This window comes from Helicoverpa armigera, chromosome 31 (assembly GCF_030705265.1).
Source record: "Helicoverpa armigera isolate CAAS_96S chromosome 31, ASM3070526v1, whole genome shotgun sequence".
In the NCBI taxonomy this organism is placed as follows: domain Eukaryota; kingdom Metazoa; phylum Arthropoda; class Insecta; order Lepidoptera; family Noctuidae; genus Helicoverpa; species Helicoverpa armigera.
Genome location: NC_087150.1, coordinates 1,500,973 through 1,518,543, shown reverse-complemented (window position 1 = coordinate 1,518,543; position 17,571 = coordinate 1,500,973). Strand labels below are relative to the sequence as shown.

Sequence of the window (17,571 nt, the reverse complement as noted above, 5' to 3'; positions counted from 1 at the left end):
CTTAACACCACCCATCCAAATTGTAGCCTCGACTACCGTTGCTTAACCCCACCCATCCAAATTGTAACCTCGACGTTTGTTGCTTAACACCACCCATCCAAACTGTAGCCTCGACTACCGTTGCTTAACACCATCCATCCAAATTGTAGCCTCGACTACCGTTGCTTAACACCACCCATCCAAATTGTAGCCTCGACTACCGTTGCTTAACCCCACCCATCCAAATTGTAACCTCGACGTTTGTTGCTTAACACCACCCATCCAAATTGTAACCTCGACGACTGTTGCTTAACCCCACCCATCCAAATTGTAACCTCGACGTTTGTTGCTTAACACCACCCATCCAAATTGTAGCCTCGACTACCGTTGCTTAACACCACCCATCCAAATTGTAGCCTCGACTACCGTTGCTTAACCCCACCCATCCAAATTGTAACCTCGACGTTTGTTGCTTAACACCACCCATCCAAATTGTAGCCTCGACTACCGTTGCTTAACCCCACCCATCCAAATTGCAGCCTCGACGTTTGTTGCTTAACCCCACCCATCCAAATTGCAGCCTCGACGTTTGTTGCTTAACAATACCCATCCAAATTGTAACCTCGACGACTGTTGCTTAACCCCACCCATCCAAATTGTAACCTCGACTACCGTTGCTTAACACCACCCATCCAAATTGTAGCCTCGACTACCGTTGCTTAACACCACCCATCCAAATTGTAACCTCGACTACCGTTGCTTAACCCCACCCATCCAAATTGTTACCTCGACGTTTGTTGCTTAACACCACCCATCCAAATTGTAACCTCGACGACTGTTGCTTAACCCCACCCATCCAAATTGTAACCTCGACGTTTGTTGCTTAACACCACCCATCCAAATTGTAGCCTCGACTACCGTTGCTTAACACCACCCATCCAAATTGCAACCTCGACGTTTGTTGCTTAACAATACCCATCCAAATTGTAACCTCGACTACTGTTGCTTAACCTCACCCATAGTCGTACGAGTAACCCGTTTATGGACTCGTACGACATTATCAGTGATTTCTATAATGTATCTATCCTTTCATTTGCGATTAGAGATTGAATTTTAACATTTAATTAGCTCCATATAAATTGCCGATCTCCAGTCGAATAACAACGGAAGATCGGGTATAGAAAGTCGCAAATAGTCACCATCTTACTTCTTACTAATAATATAAATGTGAAAGTTTGTGAGAATCTATGGATGTATGTTTGTTATTCTTTCACGCACAAACGGCTGGACCGATTTGGTTGACATTTGGTATGTAGATAGGTGATACCTTGGATTAACACAGGCTACTTTTTATAAACACACCACGCAGGCGCAGCCGCGGGCGGAAGCTAGTTACCAATATATCAAATGGCAGAATCCTAAAGGCCGCTCCCAATATTCAACCTATCTGTAGTTTTGGTTACTCGAGCTAGGAATTCGAAATTACTACGCATGTTTTTATGATCAAAATAAAACAAAATGATTCAATTGTATCCATATTTTTATTTCATAACTTATACCAGACGCTCCTCAATCAATAGTTTAAAACGGACGAGACATATTTAATTGATATTATTTTTTCTAAAGAACTTTTATTTTTAAAATCCATTTAAATTGCTCCTGGATCTATACTAACATTATAAAGCTGAAGAGTTTGTTGAAGGAACTCAGCATCCTTCACCTTTTCCCAACTATGTTGGGGTCGGCTTCCAAACTAAACAGATGCAGCTGAGTACCAGTGCTTTACAAGGAGCGACTGCCTATCTGACCTCCTCAACCCAGTTACCCGGGCAACCCAATACTCCTTAATAAGACTGGTTGTCCGACTTACTGGCTTCTGACTACCCGTAACGACTACCAAGGATGTTCTATGACAGCCGGGACCTACAGTTTAACGTGCCATTCGCAACACAGTCATTGGTGTCTAAGATATACTTAGAATGTACATACAAACAAGCGAATTCTTCAGCTTTATACATAATATTAGTATAGATTTTATCTGTTAAAACAAGATATTGTTAAAACTATTTATTTAATCGGTTGGTTTAATATTAATCAGAGTTCTTACATAATTACAAACTTGACTATTTATGAGAGATCTCAACACTAGGTATTATTTACCTAAACTTGAAATAATGGAATTATAATATTGTAGATTTTTCTCGCACTTAAGGCTTTTTATACGCACACAGTTTTATGTGAAAAGAACGGCTTTCTCTTTGGGGAAAATAACGGTTTTCGATACAGCAAAAAGTCCTAATTACGATTAATAAACAAGTAAGGTTTTCCACATAAAAATACGGTTTCTATGCCATAAAAGGTAAGGTTTTTTCTTGCTTTACAAATACACACAATTTTATTACTGTCAAAAAACTATCATCCCTCGCCTAAAAAAAAAACCGTAGCTTTTACGGCAAATTCAGTTTTTTCGCGTCCAAAAAACCGTTATAGTTATCGGCACGAATCTTGAGCTCTGACCTAAATCTGCGCAGAAGTGATTTATTAGCAAAGAACCAATCCCGAGCGACGGCTATGACGCGATGCGCTGCGGGCCAATCACCGCTTTAGCCCGCCCCCGCGCCTCACTTCATACCACAAAAGGGACCCAATAAATTACTTCTGCACAGGTGAAGGTCAGAGCTCAAGATTAGTGCCGATAACTAGAACTGCCGAAAAACCATCGATCCTCGCCTAAAAAACCGTAACTTTTGCAGCAAATACCGTCTTTTTCGCATCCAAAAAAACGTTTCTGCTCTGGAAAACCGTATTTTACCGAAGTTTCTGCAAAAACCGTCATTTTACCTTAAAAAAACCGCGCTTTTACCGTGAGAAACCGCGCACAAACCTTACCAAGTGCTCTCATGTTAATAGCTATAGAACTAATAGTTATAGTCGTCGCCGTTCGTATCTTCCGGGTTGTATTTATTTTCGTCCTCGTTCGGTTCCTGCTTGATCTGCACGTCCAAGGGCGCCATACTGAATTCTGGATAATCTGCGAAAATATATGGAAATGTTAGATTTTTCAGGAAATGTGTTTTGGAGAAATACATAGGTACTTATATGCTATTTACGAAAGTATGTTTGTTGGTGCAAAAACGTCGAAACACAGCATTGTTCTTCGAATAAGCATTTCAGAAGAAAATAAGAAGTAAGAATTTGTTATATAAAAATACTGTCTTTTGACTAATTTGGATTTTTTGGGATTAACTGCAGACAAAGTAAGAAATAAAGTATTATAGACTGCTAACAAGTATACCACATTAATAACAAAGATTATGAGTGTTTGTTACTTCTTAACGCACAAACAGCTATTCAGATTTTGATAAAATTAGGCAGTAATATACAATAAAGTATATTTTTCTCAAATATGCTAATAATAGCTCTTTCAAAATGTCATAGTATAGCCTATATATAGTTATCGGCACGAATCTTGAGCTCTGACCTTCACCTGCGCAGAAGTAATTTATTGGGTCCCTTTTGTGGTATGAAGTGAGGCGCGGGGGCGGGGTAAAGCGGTGATTGGCCCGCAGCGCATCGCGTCATAGCCGTCACTCGGGATTGGTTCTATGCTAATAAATCACTTCTGCGCAGATGTAGGTCAGATCTCAAGATTCGTGCCGATAACTATACTTCAGAATCAATAACATATAAGTTACTTTTTACCCAGGTGTGGATAAAGACTCTCCAGCTAAAGCTAAGAACTCACCATCAATAAACTCCTTAACATCACCATGTTTGAGTCTCCCTTCTATCCGGCAGCGGTTAAAGTGTAAAATAGCCAGTTAAAGTACGAAATGTTGAAGATAGGCCCAAGTTCATGGACAACAATAACGTAATAAAAACACGTGTCGACATTATGAATTTTCATGTCCAATTGACAAATTGGACTGTTGTTTTGCTTATCAAAATTATTTTATTTTCACCAGTATTCATTGTATACCTTAAAAACCATCTGCCTTTTATATCTGACAAATACTCTGTTGAACCGCATAAAAATTGGATCAGAAATACACGAGATGATCGCATAATTTCATATATACAGATAAATCTCCTTAAGATTCAGTCAAAAACAGACGCTAATGTTATCGGTGAACTTAAACCGATCAACCGGTCAAGTGATAAAAATAAATAGTATATACGGCGGTTAAACTGATAAAAAATCGCGGTCAAAGTGGGAAAAACACCTACAGACAGCGGTTAAAATGTCAAAGTACCTATACAGGGAAAAATACCTATATACAGTGATCAAAATGTACGCTACTGACCGTCCATAGGCTCCTCCTTGATCTTAATATCCTCTGGCTTGACTTTCGGCTCCTTCCGCTCCTTGTCGCGTCGCGAGCGCTTCTTGTCGCGCTCGCGCTCGCGCTCCTTGTCGCGCTCCCGACGCTCGCGCCGCCGCGGCGAGCGGGAGCGAGACGAGCGACGACGCCGGGCCGCGGTCCTGTAGGAAATACATTTTGTTATGAAGGAAAACAAGGGATAATAATATAATATAATGTCGGGGCATCTTTCACACACAGTCGATTAGCCCCATGGTAAGTTATTAATTAACTTGTGTTATGGGTGCTAACATAACTGTTAAACTACATATAGCTACATATATATATATTTCTATATACATATTGTAACACCCAGACCACGGCCAACAAGCATGCTCATCACACAAATGTTGACCGAAACGGGAATCGAACCCGGGACCTCAGGTCCGGCAGTCCGGCATGATGACCATTGCGTCATCGAGGTCGTCATAGACCGGCTCGGAGAGCATAGGCGCCCTTTTTCTTTTCACACAGACCGGAATCAGCTCCGATCGGCTGCGTGAGATGCAATCAGAGCCAAACGTCTGCGTGACCGAGAAAAAGCACGCGATCGGAACCGATTGGCTCCTCTTATTATTTCACACCGAGCGCCTTCGAGTATTCTTAATGACAAAAGCAGTGCACATGCAAAAATAAACCTTACTACAAATACTAAGTACTCGATTTTTAACGTGTTAAGAATTTGCTCTCCTCTCCGAGCCGGTCTGTCTGAACGGACCTTAAAGCACCAAAAGCAAGTCAAATGAACAAACACTCACCGCTCAGCATCCTCAGGATCGCGCTCCCGCGCCTCTCGGTCGCGCTCACGCTCGCGATCGCGATCGCGTCTGCGGGATCGCGACGCGGAACGGCGACGCGACCGCGACCGAGACCGCCGGCGACCGCCTGCCGTCTCTGTAGGAAACAAATGGTAGGTTGTAGAAGACAGTTGTGGGTTTGTTGAACAATGTAGTTTTGTATAGTTATCGGCACGGATAATGAGCTCTCGGAGGAAGAGTGGGGATCGCTTTGCGCACTGTACACTTAAGGCAATAAACCAATAAATCACTTCTGCGCAGGTGAAGGTCAGCCAATGGTTATAAGCAATGGTCAAAGTGAGAACAGAATTAAAGTACGAAACGAGAGCGGTTAAAATACGAAATTAAAGACCTTTTCACCGACGATATGAACGTCCGTTTTTCATTAAAAAACTGTTCTAAACGTGAAAATTCAGAGTTAACAGTTGTCGATGTTTTTCAATATTGTTGTTGAAAGTGGACCTTACCAAAGCCTAAATTATCCGGACGGTACGTAACATAATTCTTTCAGAGCGCGGTTGATACTGCTGGTAGAAGCTTGTATTCATAAAAACCTGCAATAAGGAAACTTATATCTACTCTGCTTCGCTCGCTCTCCCGCTCGGCTTATATCTACAACTCACGCGTCCGGTCAGGCCTGGCGTCGTGGCGGGGCCGCTCGTCTCGCTCGCGCTGCTCGAGGCGGCATCGCTCGCTCTCCCGCTCGGCTTATATCTACAACTCACGCGTCCGGTCAGGCCTGGCGTCGTGGCGGGGCCGCTCGTCTCGCTCGCGCTGCTCGAGGCGGTATCGCTCCCGCTCGCGCTCGTTGTCCTCGCGGCCGGAATGCTTGATGTTGACGTCGGCGCCGCCGCGACGGGTGCCGCCCAGTCCTCCGCCTAGAAATGGTCATTAAGTCATTTAGAGCCAATTTCACTGACATTCATTTATGTAAAACAATTTTTTTATAACATTTTGCGGGAATTGTCTGTTCCCGAATACATATATGCTTCTATATAAAAGATTGAAAAGGAAAGATTTGTTTCAATCAAATAGGCTTCGGAACTACTGAATCGATTTAAATAATTCCGAATTTGAACTGAAAATGGGCTATGTTTTATCTGATTAAATTAAAAAGTTACCCCGGGACATGGGTACAACAGCTAGTTTGGTATATATTTCAGTTTTTTCGCCTAATATTGTGTTAATAAATGTTCTTTCTTCAAACCTGCTACCAAAAGTACCACTTTTTTGTAACGATGTCGAAAATCATTAAATAACCACTCTCGCTGTGGGTTAGCAGCGGTGAGGGAGTGTCAGACTCTTACTGACTAAAAACCGTCGTGTTCCGTCGCAGGCCTTTTATGTACCAGGGCCGCGGTAACTCTTTCGAACAACCCGCAGAAAAGTGTACCACTTACCCAGTCGTCTCGGCAGCCACCCCTTAACCGTGCGAGCCCTCTCGACATCGACTAGTACCCGCTTGCCATCAATCTTCTTGCCGTCTGCATGTTTGTACGCGGCTGTAATATAGGAAACGGCTGTAGCGTTCACAATACGGACAGAACCGCGCGACTGGACTAGTGGCGACACCTTATTGAGTAATAACTTGAATTTAAAAGAGTGTCTATGGAGTTTCTTGCCGGCTCTTCTCCATGAGAGCAACTTTTTGGAACCGTGCAACTAGTGTGACGTTTCATAGGAGCCTGCAAAGGCGTATTTGAAATAAAAACATTAGATTTTGACTGAAGTTGTGAGGCCCTATATAAACTGTAGTTTTTGCTTTGAATACAGGCCATATATGCCGAAAATACTTAAGCATATCTTTTAGCAGGCATAATAAATTTTAACTAAGAAGAAATGCTTTGATTGTATAAAATAAGTAAGCATTTTGAACAAAAAAAAAAATATTTTAGGTTTCTTTTTACAAAAAAATTTTATTTGGACTTACAGCCTTGGCCAAAAGTATTGAGCACCCATGACATCTTTCAGTTTTATGCGGAGTATCAAACAGAAATAAAACAAAACTTTTTTTTTATTTGTAATTTACTATTTATTCATTGAAAATTAATATTTTGTGGGTCCACCCTTTGCCTTAATTACAGCAGATTTTTTTTTTGGTAAACAGCTAACAAGATTTTTACAGTCTTCAGCAGTAATCGCGTTCCATTCTAGGCGCAGGTAGCGTTTCAATTCTTCTCTGTTGTTAATTGTGTGGCGCCTAACTCGACGCTTTAATAAACCCCATAAATGTTCTATGGGGTTCAGATCTGGCGACTGGGCAGGCCAGTCAAGAAGCTCTATGCTATTTTCCTGAAACCAAGTCATAGTGCGGGCAGATTTGTGGCAAGGCGCGTTATCCTGCTGGCATTTATCACTATCCATGTTCGTGTCACCGAAAAGTTTCGTGAATGAAGGCAGCAACGCAGTTTCTAGCACATTTATGTACTTAGAAGAGTCCATGCGGCCCTCACACACGAACAATTCGCCAACTCCAGAATCTGTCATGCAACCCCAGGCCATTATACTGCCGCCGCCGTGTTTTACGGTTGGGACCACACACTCTGGCTTAAATTCTTCGCCCACCCGGCGACGCACAAAGGTCACACCAGGTGTACCAAAAATCTGCAATAAAGAGAAAAATATTGAGTTCCGGAAATAAAAAGAACTTCCTCTGTGCGTTTAGAATTTAAACCATTTCATATTATTTTGTGAGGGCATTAAATTGACTTACTCACCTCAAAGTTTCATTCGTCTGACTACACAACATTTGACCAATCTTCAGCGGTGAAAGTTCGGTGTTGTAAGGCCCATTTGTACCGAGCTTTTTTGTTGCTCTCGGAGAGCCATGGCTTCTTCCTAGCTTTACAGCCTTTCAGACCAGCTTTCTGAAGCCTTCTACGAGTAGTTCGAGCAGAAATTGTTTTCTTCATTTGTTCTGAAAACTCAGCAGCGAGCTCTGAAGATGTTTTTTTCCTATTTCTTAATGACTCTCTCAGTAACTGACGATCGTGACGACCTATGGTGATGCGTTTGCGCCCGGTTCTCGGTGTATTTTGATGTGATCCGGTATCAGAGAATCGCTGAATAGCATAATGCACGGATCGGCGCGAACATTTCACAGTTTTGGAAATCTCTACTTGTGATTTCCCTTGCCCGTACAGAAGCTGTATCTGCACTCGTTATTCTAAATAAAGTTCGTTTCATTTTGGCTTATCGCAACTAGAACACTTAAAACTTTGAAATAAAATACCAAAGGCGCACTAGATCACTGGATGTTGTCTCAACGAGCGATGGTAGCGAACTAGAAAATAAATTCAAAAATTGTAAAAGACACATTTTCTTGCACCCAGGTGTTTTATTGTCAACTGCGGCATAAGTCATTGTTTTAAAATCTTTGTAGATAACCGATAAAAGAATACTTCAACGATAGATTCGGGTTTCTCCCATAATTACCGTGATCTAGCGAAATTTGTAAGGTGCTCAATACTTTTGGCCAAGGCTGTACATTGGATAATATTTTCAGTTTTTTATTTAGCTTTCAAACTGAAATAAGCTATTAAACTCAAAAAGGTGTCTAGTTAATTTTTTTGTAATTATAATATAGTCACGCGGTCCTGTCTTATTTTCTGTTAATCTTTTGTGCACATCAAAAAAATTTAATAAAAAAAAACAATTCGTTAATTATGAAGTGAAAAATTACTTTTATATAAAAAACTATAGTAGTCATACTTTGACTAGATATTATGCAAAGTGACCAAGAATTAACAACTTTGCCCGCAAAAGATGTGCACAAAAGACGTGATTAATATTAGTTTCAAAATGGACAATTATTATTGTGATTTTTTTTACCTATTTTTCGTGAGGTAGTCCTTGTTAAGACCATAATAATATTAAATATCGTGTCTAAAAAGTTACAAAATTGAAAAAAAAAACTTTTTGATGTTAAAAATGGATCTTTTTAAACACGATAATACATTGTTTTGTTGTTATAAATACATACAACCTGTAAAGATTCACTTCCCAACCAACAAAAGCCGGGTTCCGTCCAACTTGCAACTTTGACCGGTCATTCCGCAAAATTCACCGGTCAAAGTGTTAAAAACAGTAATTGTAGTAATAAAAATGTTTTGTATACCTACTTTTTTATACCTACCGACCAAGCCGAGCGACCATATTTAATGAAAAACTCTAGAGGATCAAAAAATTCATACCCACCGTTACAAATACCTACCGTATGAAAATTTACCACTTTTTTTTACTTACAAAACCCGCGTTTTTATCCGTATTACGGCGATTGTACACTTTACCTGGTGCGCTTTTACTTACTTTATCCGATGCGCAAAATACGAAATTACTGACACTCATTTCCAATCAAAAATTTTAATTATCAACAAAAAAAATACTACTTTTTGTTAGATATCAATCAAAAACTTTCGTTCATATATCAAATCAATTAAATTACTAATTTAAGACCAAAAAAAAAAACATCGAATTAAAAACTACTTTTCGACGAAAAAAATTTTTTTTTAAAGTTTTTTTGCAATTTTTCGACATCCCGACACCTTTTTGGCCGGTTATAGAGGCCTCGTCGCCTAAATAAGTATATATAAAATTTTATTTTGTATGTATGTTGGTTTCTTACCACATACAAACCTATTTTTGGTAGTACTCGATTGTCGCTACGGCAAGTCTGGTTCGAAAAAGAAAAATTACTTATTAATATAAATATGCGGAAGTGTGGACGAACCTTTACATACATCGTACATTCTCGGAGGAGATTCGCTTTTTTTTTTCGTTTGGACAATCCGTAAAAATAACTGGTTAAAGTACGAAAAAAATATAGAAAATATAAATTGTACTCGTTTTACGTAAGAATTTTAAGTTTAAAAAATAATGCAAATAAACCTTATACTACATTTGAGTAGGTACTTAATAAAGATCTTCAACTTTAAAAAAAACAAATAAATTACTTAAGTAGAAATTAAAAATATAGAAAGTAAAATCGCGGAAAACGGCTATTTGATACTTTTCATAAATTTTGTACAAGTTTTCTGTAGCTCAAACTACTAAGAACAATAAAAAATGCGGATATTTTCAAAAAAAAAACTGCAATTCGAATCTAGCTTGGTCTAATATACACTGGTCACACCATGGTCTAACACATTATATAATCGTTTTTAAAATAAATCAATAAAATTATAAACATATGCAATATGAAAAAATAAATGTAGACGTATCACTGAAATATAAAAATACAGACAAAAATAATGTTTAAAATAAACATAATTTTGAAAATGTGTCTAAAAACATCAATCTAAGAATATTGATTTGACAAAAAAACCTATAAAAAAAGAAAAAAAACTCAAAAATTCTGAGACAATCTCCTCCGAGAATGTCTCAACTCCCGCGCATCGATCGACAAAATGGCGCAAGGAGACATATCACCATTACAACCTTTTTTTATATAAAAGTCTTAGCTAGAAAACATACTGGCAACTTTTCTTTAAGGATGCATCTACACGGTGCAAGTAGCTTGCGCATGTTGAGTCACATGCGCAGGTTATATGCATTTTAAAAACGTGCGGGTCCAGCGACTCGCGCATGTACCGAAGCTAACCCACCCGCGTGCTCTTGTCACTTGCGCATGTTAACTTGCTCCAGCTACATGCGCCGTGTAGACGCACCCTTAATAACATGTCGAGTGTACCGTCATAATGGTGATACAATAATAAAGTAAAAAACATAATAAATATATATTTTTTTTATAATATACAGATTGGTGTTGGCTCTGTGGTGTAGTAAATCGTAATATTATTTTTACTACGCATTTTGTTAATAACCCAATTTTAGTGAAACTGCCCCATAACCCAAAATTAGTCATTTACAATTTACCCTACATAACTTTGGGTTTTACCCTCCATCCTTATGTACCCTTAGTTTATACAAGTATGAAAACGACTCCCTCAGTTTCTCAAAATTATTTCGATGCGTTAACGAGACTACCTGATCCACCCAAAAATACTTTACAGAATTATATTACTTGCTTATTACAACACGAAGCTGATATCCAATAACAACTTTTCAAAAGCAAAACGAATCCTTTAATTTTATAGAGACCGGGCATTAACTAAATAAAATTTTGACACATTATAAGTTAGCTATATGCCCCTTCACACTGCCGCAATGTAACTCAAAATTCTAAGACCACTTTTACTCTTAACCCTACCGCCAACATTATTCTAAGAACCTTTTACCCCATGCAAATTCCCCACTTTAATGATTACCCCTTACCTTTTCTCACTCTTCACTGTACCCATCGACTATTTACCCGTTACCCTGCCTCACTTTTCTTATTACCCCCCTCCCACTTTACTATTTACCCTACACCACATCACCAGCACGTGGTCTGCCTGACACCCTGTTGGAAAGCTACTCACAGTGCATGTCTCGTTCGTGTTCGTACTCGATGAAGGCGTAACCGCGAGGTTTGTTGTTGTCTTTGTTGTATATCATGCATATCTGGTGAGGGAGAAAGAGATGAAAATTACAAACATGTGTCTTACATTCCCAGGGGCCCGATTCTCCTAAGTTAATAATGTCAAAATTGAATAGAAATCGAATCGCTATATGATCGCAATAGCAGTTTTAGCCATATCGGGCATTCTGCTACTAATATAAGACCAATCGTATTCCAACAACATTCGATTGGTTTGCGATTGGTCTGCTAATTTGGTGACTTTGGTCTATACGGTCGCTTGCTCTACACTCATATTGCAATCGTGAATCATTTGCAGACAAAATGATTCATTATTGAATGACAGAAAAGGATAAAAACGTTTATTTCAAAGAAAAAATAGCGGAGTACCACATAATCGAGTCATGATTGGATAGCAGTTGAATGTGAATTGTATGTTGCTTAAGTAAAATAAGGAGTTTTGGGCCCCAGGTATGTTTGGGTCGGCTTCCAGTGTAACTGGATGCAGCTGAGTATCTTTACATGGAACTAAGTTACTTGACAACCTGATACCACTTCATAAAACTGGTTGTTAGTTTCTGGCTTCTGATTACCCATAACAACTGTCAAAGATGTTCAAATGAGGCATTGGGTTGCCCATCTAACTGGGTTGAGGTCAGATAGGCAGTCAACTATGGGAATGAATTAAGCAAAAGCAACTTACTTTTTTAATAGCTCCATAACCTTCAAACTCTCTCCGTAACTTAGATTCTGAAGTATCATAGTTCTGTGAACAAAAAGAATTGAAATAAAATATGATTCTAACCTTAGTATTGATAGCTTTGGTAGTTTAATATAGTTGCATAGTGAGACAACTATGCAAACTGTCTAGATTCCTGAGTTGGGTCAAAATCACTTTGTGGTTTTTTAAGAATCTTTAATATATCATGTGCAAGGGGCTCAGAACAACCGCTGATTTCAAAATGTTAGTTTTGGAACTAAAATAAAATTATGTACTTGTATAGTTATCGGCACGGATATTGAGCCCTGACCTTCCTGGTTTATTGCCTTATGTGTACAGGGCGCAAAGCGATCCCCACTCTTCCGAGCCAAGAGCCAAGAGCCCAATATCCGTGCCGGTAACTATATTAACTTATGTACTATGATGGAAATTCTTAGTCTCAATTCAAAGTCAAGTACCCAGACAAAATATAGCCTAAATCACTTGGGGATAGAATAGCTTTTGGGTATTAACCCCTAAGATGACATGGACTTATAAATGTATTGATGTCCTCCTATCTGATTATCGGCTACGGCGGCTGTTCTCATGTAAGGAGATTAGCCAACTACATAGGACATATTATAGTGCACGAGCATTTGCGCAGACACAGGTGCACTCACTATTCCTTCACTCTCATAACCAGATGGGACGGCAATCCGACACGACCGGAAAGAGATCAGGCGCAGGACCGACATTTACGTGCTCTCCGATGCACGGGTGTATCAATCACCAGCTTCCAGGCTCCGGGCTGCTTTGTGAAAGTCTTCTAAAACCCACAAAGCGATTTCGGCCCGACTCGGGAATCGAACCCGAGACCTCGTGCTCAGCAGCCGCACTTGTGACAGCTAGACCAACGAGGCAGTTAAACGAGGCATAAATGTATAATTTGCAAATAGCTCTATAGCTGAGAAAAATATGTGGTACTCACAATTCTAGCCACAAACAGAGTCTTGAAAGGGTCCATAGTGGCCCTCGCATTGGTTGTGGGGTCCCATAGCGCGATCTCCTGTTCTAACTTGTACGCTGTCTGCTCCGCTCTCTCTCTCCGTCTGCGTTCCAGTCGTTCTTCTCTTGTCTCCACGCGAGTCGGTGGGGGAGTTTCTGATGGGTGCTGTTTGAAAATATGAAGGTTAATTAAATATTTTGTTATGAAAAGTAATTATAATGGTGTCCACGGCAGATTTCGGCCACGGCGGCTGTTCTCATTTAAGGAGATCAGCCAGTTGCGCAGGACATATTATAATACATATTATGTGCATGAGAATTTGCGCAGACTCAGGTGCAATCACTATTCCTTCACTCTCATAACCCGATGGGACAGCAATCCGATTAGGAAAAGTAACCAAGTCATGGTGGCTTAGTGGGTAAGGAACCAACGCTTTAAGTGTGATGCCCATTTTCACCAACAATTTAGGGATCCCCCAAGAGCATTTAGGTTGGACAGTGCTCGACCAACGTTCAGCTCTGACCGTCGGTTGACGTAGCTATATCTGTGCAAGTCTATGAAGGCGCACACAGCTATGGTACATGCATGATTTTGTATGTGTTATCGGTCAGGACGTACGGTCAGCACTGACAGTCATCTGAGCACCGTTTCCAGTCTTAGGGAATACTTAGTAAGAATTTCGTTTTAACCAAAGTTTAAGTGTCCCTTATAACCTTTATTATTGGGGGCTCCCTTATTCTAAGTGACAGGTGGCGGAAGCTCAGAAACGGTTTGCCCCAAGGCAGTGTCCTAGCCCCCACCCTATTCAACATCTACACAAACGATCAGCCACAACCACCTAATACAACCAGTTTTATCTATGCCGACGACCTGGCACTGGCAGCGCAGGCAAAATCGTTTGAAGTGGTCGAGACCTGCCTCTCTGCTGCCCTTGAAGACCTGGACATCTATTACAGGGAAAACGCCCTGAAACCGAATCCTGCCAAGACACAGTCCTGCGCCTATCACCTGCGCAACCGTATGGCTAACCGCAAATTAGACGTCGTTTGGAGAGGCGTACGCATCACGCACACTGACTGCCCAAAGTACCTAGGTGTTACCTTAGATAGGTCACTGACGTATACGACCAACTGCGAGAACGTCAGGAAGAAAGTGTTCAGCCGTAATAACCTCCTGCGACGTCTAACCACCTCCAAATGGGCGCTGCCCGAATGTCCCTGCGTACCACTGGATTAGCATTATGTTTTTCTGCCGGTGAATATGCTTGCCGGTTTGGGGTCGCTCCACGCACACAAAGGGGGTGGATGTAGCTCTTAATGAGACGTGTAGACTAATAACAGGCTGTCTCAAACCAACACCGGTTCAAATGCTTTATCCACTCGCCGGAATTGCACCCCCAGCGGTACGCAGGAACGTGGCTGCCTCCCTGGAAAAAATGCGCCAAGAAACGGACCAACGTCATCCGCTACATGGCGCTAAACCACCGCGCAGCCGACTAAAAAGCAGGAACAGTTTCCTCGCCAGTGTGGCCCCAGTTAAAGATGCTCCTAAGACCCGCATCGAACAATGGGGAGAACTTACTCTGCCTGACTTCCTTCCACCCGTGGAACGACTTCCACCAGGTTACGACCAACCGTGGCCTGTATGGAAGTCTCTTAACAGGCTACGTGCACAGGTAGGCAGGTGCAGGGGAAACCTATGTAAGTGGGGCTACACTGACGACAATAGCTGCGGGTGTGGTGCCATACCACAAACCATGCGGCACCTTTTATGCTGCCCACTATGCCCCGACAGCTGCATAGTGGATGACCTCTATAACGCTACTGACAATGCCGTATGCATAGCGAAATATTGGGCCTCAAAAATTTAAGTTTGCCATCGACTCGCGAAGAAGAAGAAGTGACAGTTAGGAAAACAGTTAAGAGATTGTTGGTGAAAATGGGCAAAAGTGTTTGATTTCATGTCAGGTCCGTCCCTAAGATGACCCACTGACCCAGGTCAGTAACAAGAGTTAGTATGAATTTTTGTTTGTATATCTCAGACATACTTAGAATGTACATACTTATGCTTACATACTCTCAACAGACAGAACATACAAATACTACTTTCAGGACCTGGATAAAAATAGCCACAGAGAATGAGGAAGGCAAAACAGTTGGTTTAAAGATGAGATGTGTAAAATTTACAGTTTAGTACATACTACATTTATTCTTTATATTTCAGTCTCTCATAAAGAAGCTGAGTTGCATTTTCGCGTCTGTTAATTATTACGAGTGAAAGACAAAAGATGAACATTGTTAAAATATCATCATGCACCATCTTAATGCAGACAAAACAAAAAAAAATAACTGCAATAATTTCTACATCGCAAATATAGCAACAAAACGATAAAACTAAAGAGCACGCCTCATAAAATTCAAGTTTATCAAGCTAATTAATTTTGCAAATTGCCGAATGCGAAATCAAAATGGTATTTTGTTGAACTAACCTCAAAAATGTTGAGGAATGCTCCGACGCCATCGTAGCCCTTTTGTTTCTTCTCGTGAGGAAGTTTTGCGGCTGGAGGAAGGTAAGGAATCGGGTCCCTTGCAGCAAATAACGCTAATAAATTGGGTGGCAAAAACTGCGTCATGATTGCCAAGCCACTATATTGTCTTCAATTTTAACACTTTACTACACTAAAAACACACACATTACATAGTCCCCAACTAAGATTATACCCTAACTTAGATATTTAAACACTAATTGCTACTTATTTAATTGTTTTTTAATTAAATTTCACTAAAATCAAAGATGGATTCATAACACGCTTTCGGCGGCCATTGATGGTGATTTTTTTTTTCTTTAATGCTGGGGTTACCAACGTAGAAAAAAATAAAAGTTGTAAAGGTTGGAACACACCATGCGGATGCTTCACTATTTGCGAGTGCCTTTTGGATGTTTTGATTTTGCATTTGGATATAACGAAGTTCGTACAAATATAATCGTTACCTACCAGATCTATTTTTACCATTTTTTCTCATTCGTATAACCGTGAATGATTGCGACATTCGTAACTAACGAACAAGGCAAGGATAGGACCCTATGGCACGAGGTGATTACACAGTATACGCCATGACAGACTATGAAATACTTAACTCGGACACCCCGATGCGCAAAAATACAATATACATTTGCGTACAGGGGCAAGGGAAAAATATCACACTTAACTACAAAAGGAAACCAAAAAAAGGAAACAACACAGCGTTTATTCTTCAACTAAGTATTAAATTGTCCTCCAAAGCAATATAATTAGAGCCGTGATGGCCAAACTGAGCATTAATATGAAGCCGAGACACAACAACCCCTGTGTGTGGCGCCCACAACATGTATTCTCGCCATGTAACCGCCCTCGGGTCCTCAAGCCGTTTAAATAGGCTGGTCCCGTGGGTGGACTGTATGCCGGTGCTTGCTTTTGAGGCTGACTTTGACCTGCCTCCATCCAGTGTGATGCAACTCTGCGGAGATTAAACTACAGAAACTATAATACAATATATCTACTGTTTTACAGAATGTAAAACTGTGTGGTCCTGTGGTTTCAACCGCGGCCTGGGGGAACTTCTAGCAAGGGGATAAAAAGGAGCCTATTTGTTATTCTGGAGTATCATTGCATAGTGTGTCTCTACATCTCTAAAATGTACTATTATTTCTTGATTTTTTTTTAAAGAACATGAAAGGAAAGCTGAAGATTTTTTTAATTTGCTTGAACGCGAAATCTCAGGAACTAGTAGACAAATTTGAAATTTTCTTTCAGTGTCAGCCCATTTATCGAGGAATAGTGACACGCCACTGTCGTTATAACAAGTCCTACAAAACAAGAAGAAACACGTAACCAAAGTCAAGGTTGTCCTCGTCTGCCACAAAGCCTATTGTGTTACTACTTGTATATTTAACAATTTGTTTGTTTTGTTTAATAATAAAGTGAATGATCTTCCAACTATCACATGAGACCCTTCACCCTATGAGATGTGTTAAGATTTTGTAATCCATTTTTATAAAGAGGAAAGTTTCACTCGAAAACTACAACACAAATTACGGAAATTTCTTTCAAAATTAAAATATTACGTCCTAGAATAACATAGGCTATATTTTATCCGGGTAAGAGAAGTTCCTTTAAGCCGCGGTTGAACTATAAATAAAAACAGCAACATACTGTTACAAGAGTTTATTATTCAGTCATTTTCCAAATTAAAACAAATATAAGTACGGCACACAAACACAGGATAAAAACG

The 17,571-nt window shown here is 40.2% G+C and overlaps 1 protein-coding gene and 1 long non-coding RNA gene across 4 annotated transcripts in view; one reads left to right on the top strand and one right to left on the bottom strand.

Moving 5' to 3' along the window:
* Positions 1-3,042, top strand: part of LOC135119227 (uncharacterized) — a 233,682-nt gene extending 230,640 nt beyond the window's left edge. The window contains exon 2 of the long non-coding RNA XR_010278061.1: positions 2,646-3,042. This is a non-coding gene — a long non-coding RNA (uncharacterized LOC135119227). The remainder of the gene's footprint in view (positions 1-2,645) is intronic.
* Positions 2,034-16,156, bottom strand: LOC110381801 (U1 small nuclear ribonucleoprotein 70 kDa). Of its 3 annotated transcripts, XM_064043355.1 has the most exons (10): positions 15,789-16,156; positions 13,283-13,465; positions 12,298-12,360; positions 11,557-11,638; positions 6,538-6,639; positions 5,863-6,015; positions 5,099-5,234; positions 4,284-4,462; positions 3,725-3,766; positions 2,034-3,010 (listed from the first exon to the last, which is right to left on the bottom strand). In XM_064043355.1, the coding sequence occupies exons 1-10, from the start codon at positions 15,930-15,932 to the stop codon at positions 2,898-2,900; spliced, it is 1,197 nt and encodes a 398-aa protein (XP_063899425.1). In that variant the 5' UTR covers positions 15,933-16,156; the 3' UTR covers positions 2,034-2,897. The 3 variants fall into 3 exon arrangements, with proteins under 3 accessions (XP_063899425.1, XP_063899427.1, XP_063899426.1); XM_064043357.1 differs by lacking the exon at positions 3,725-3,766 and having other exon boundaries at positions 2,034-3,001; XM_064043356.1 differs by lacking the exon at positions 3,725-3,766 and having other exon boundaries at positions 15,789-16,155.
* Between the last annotated feature and the right edge of the window lie 1,415 nt (positions 16,157-17,571).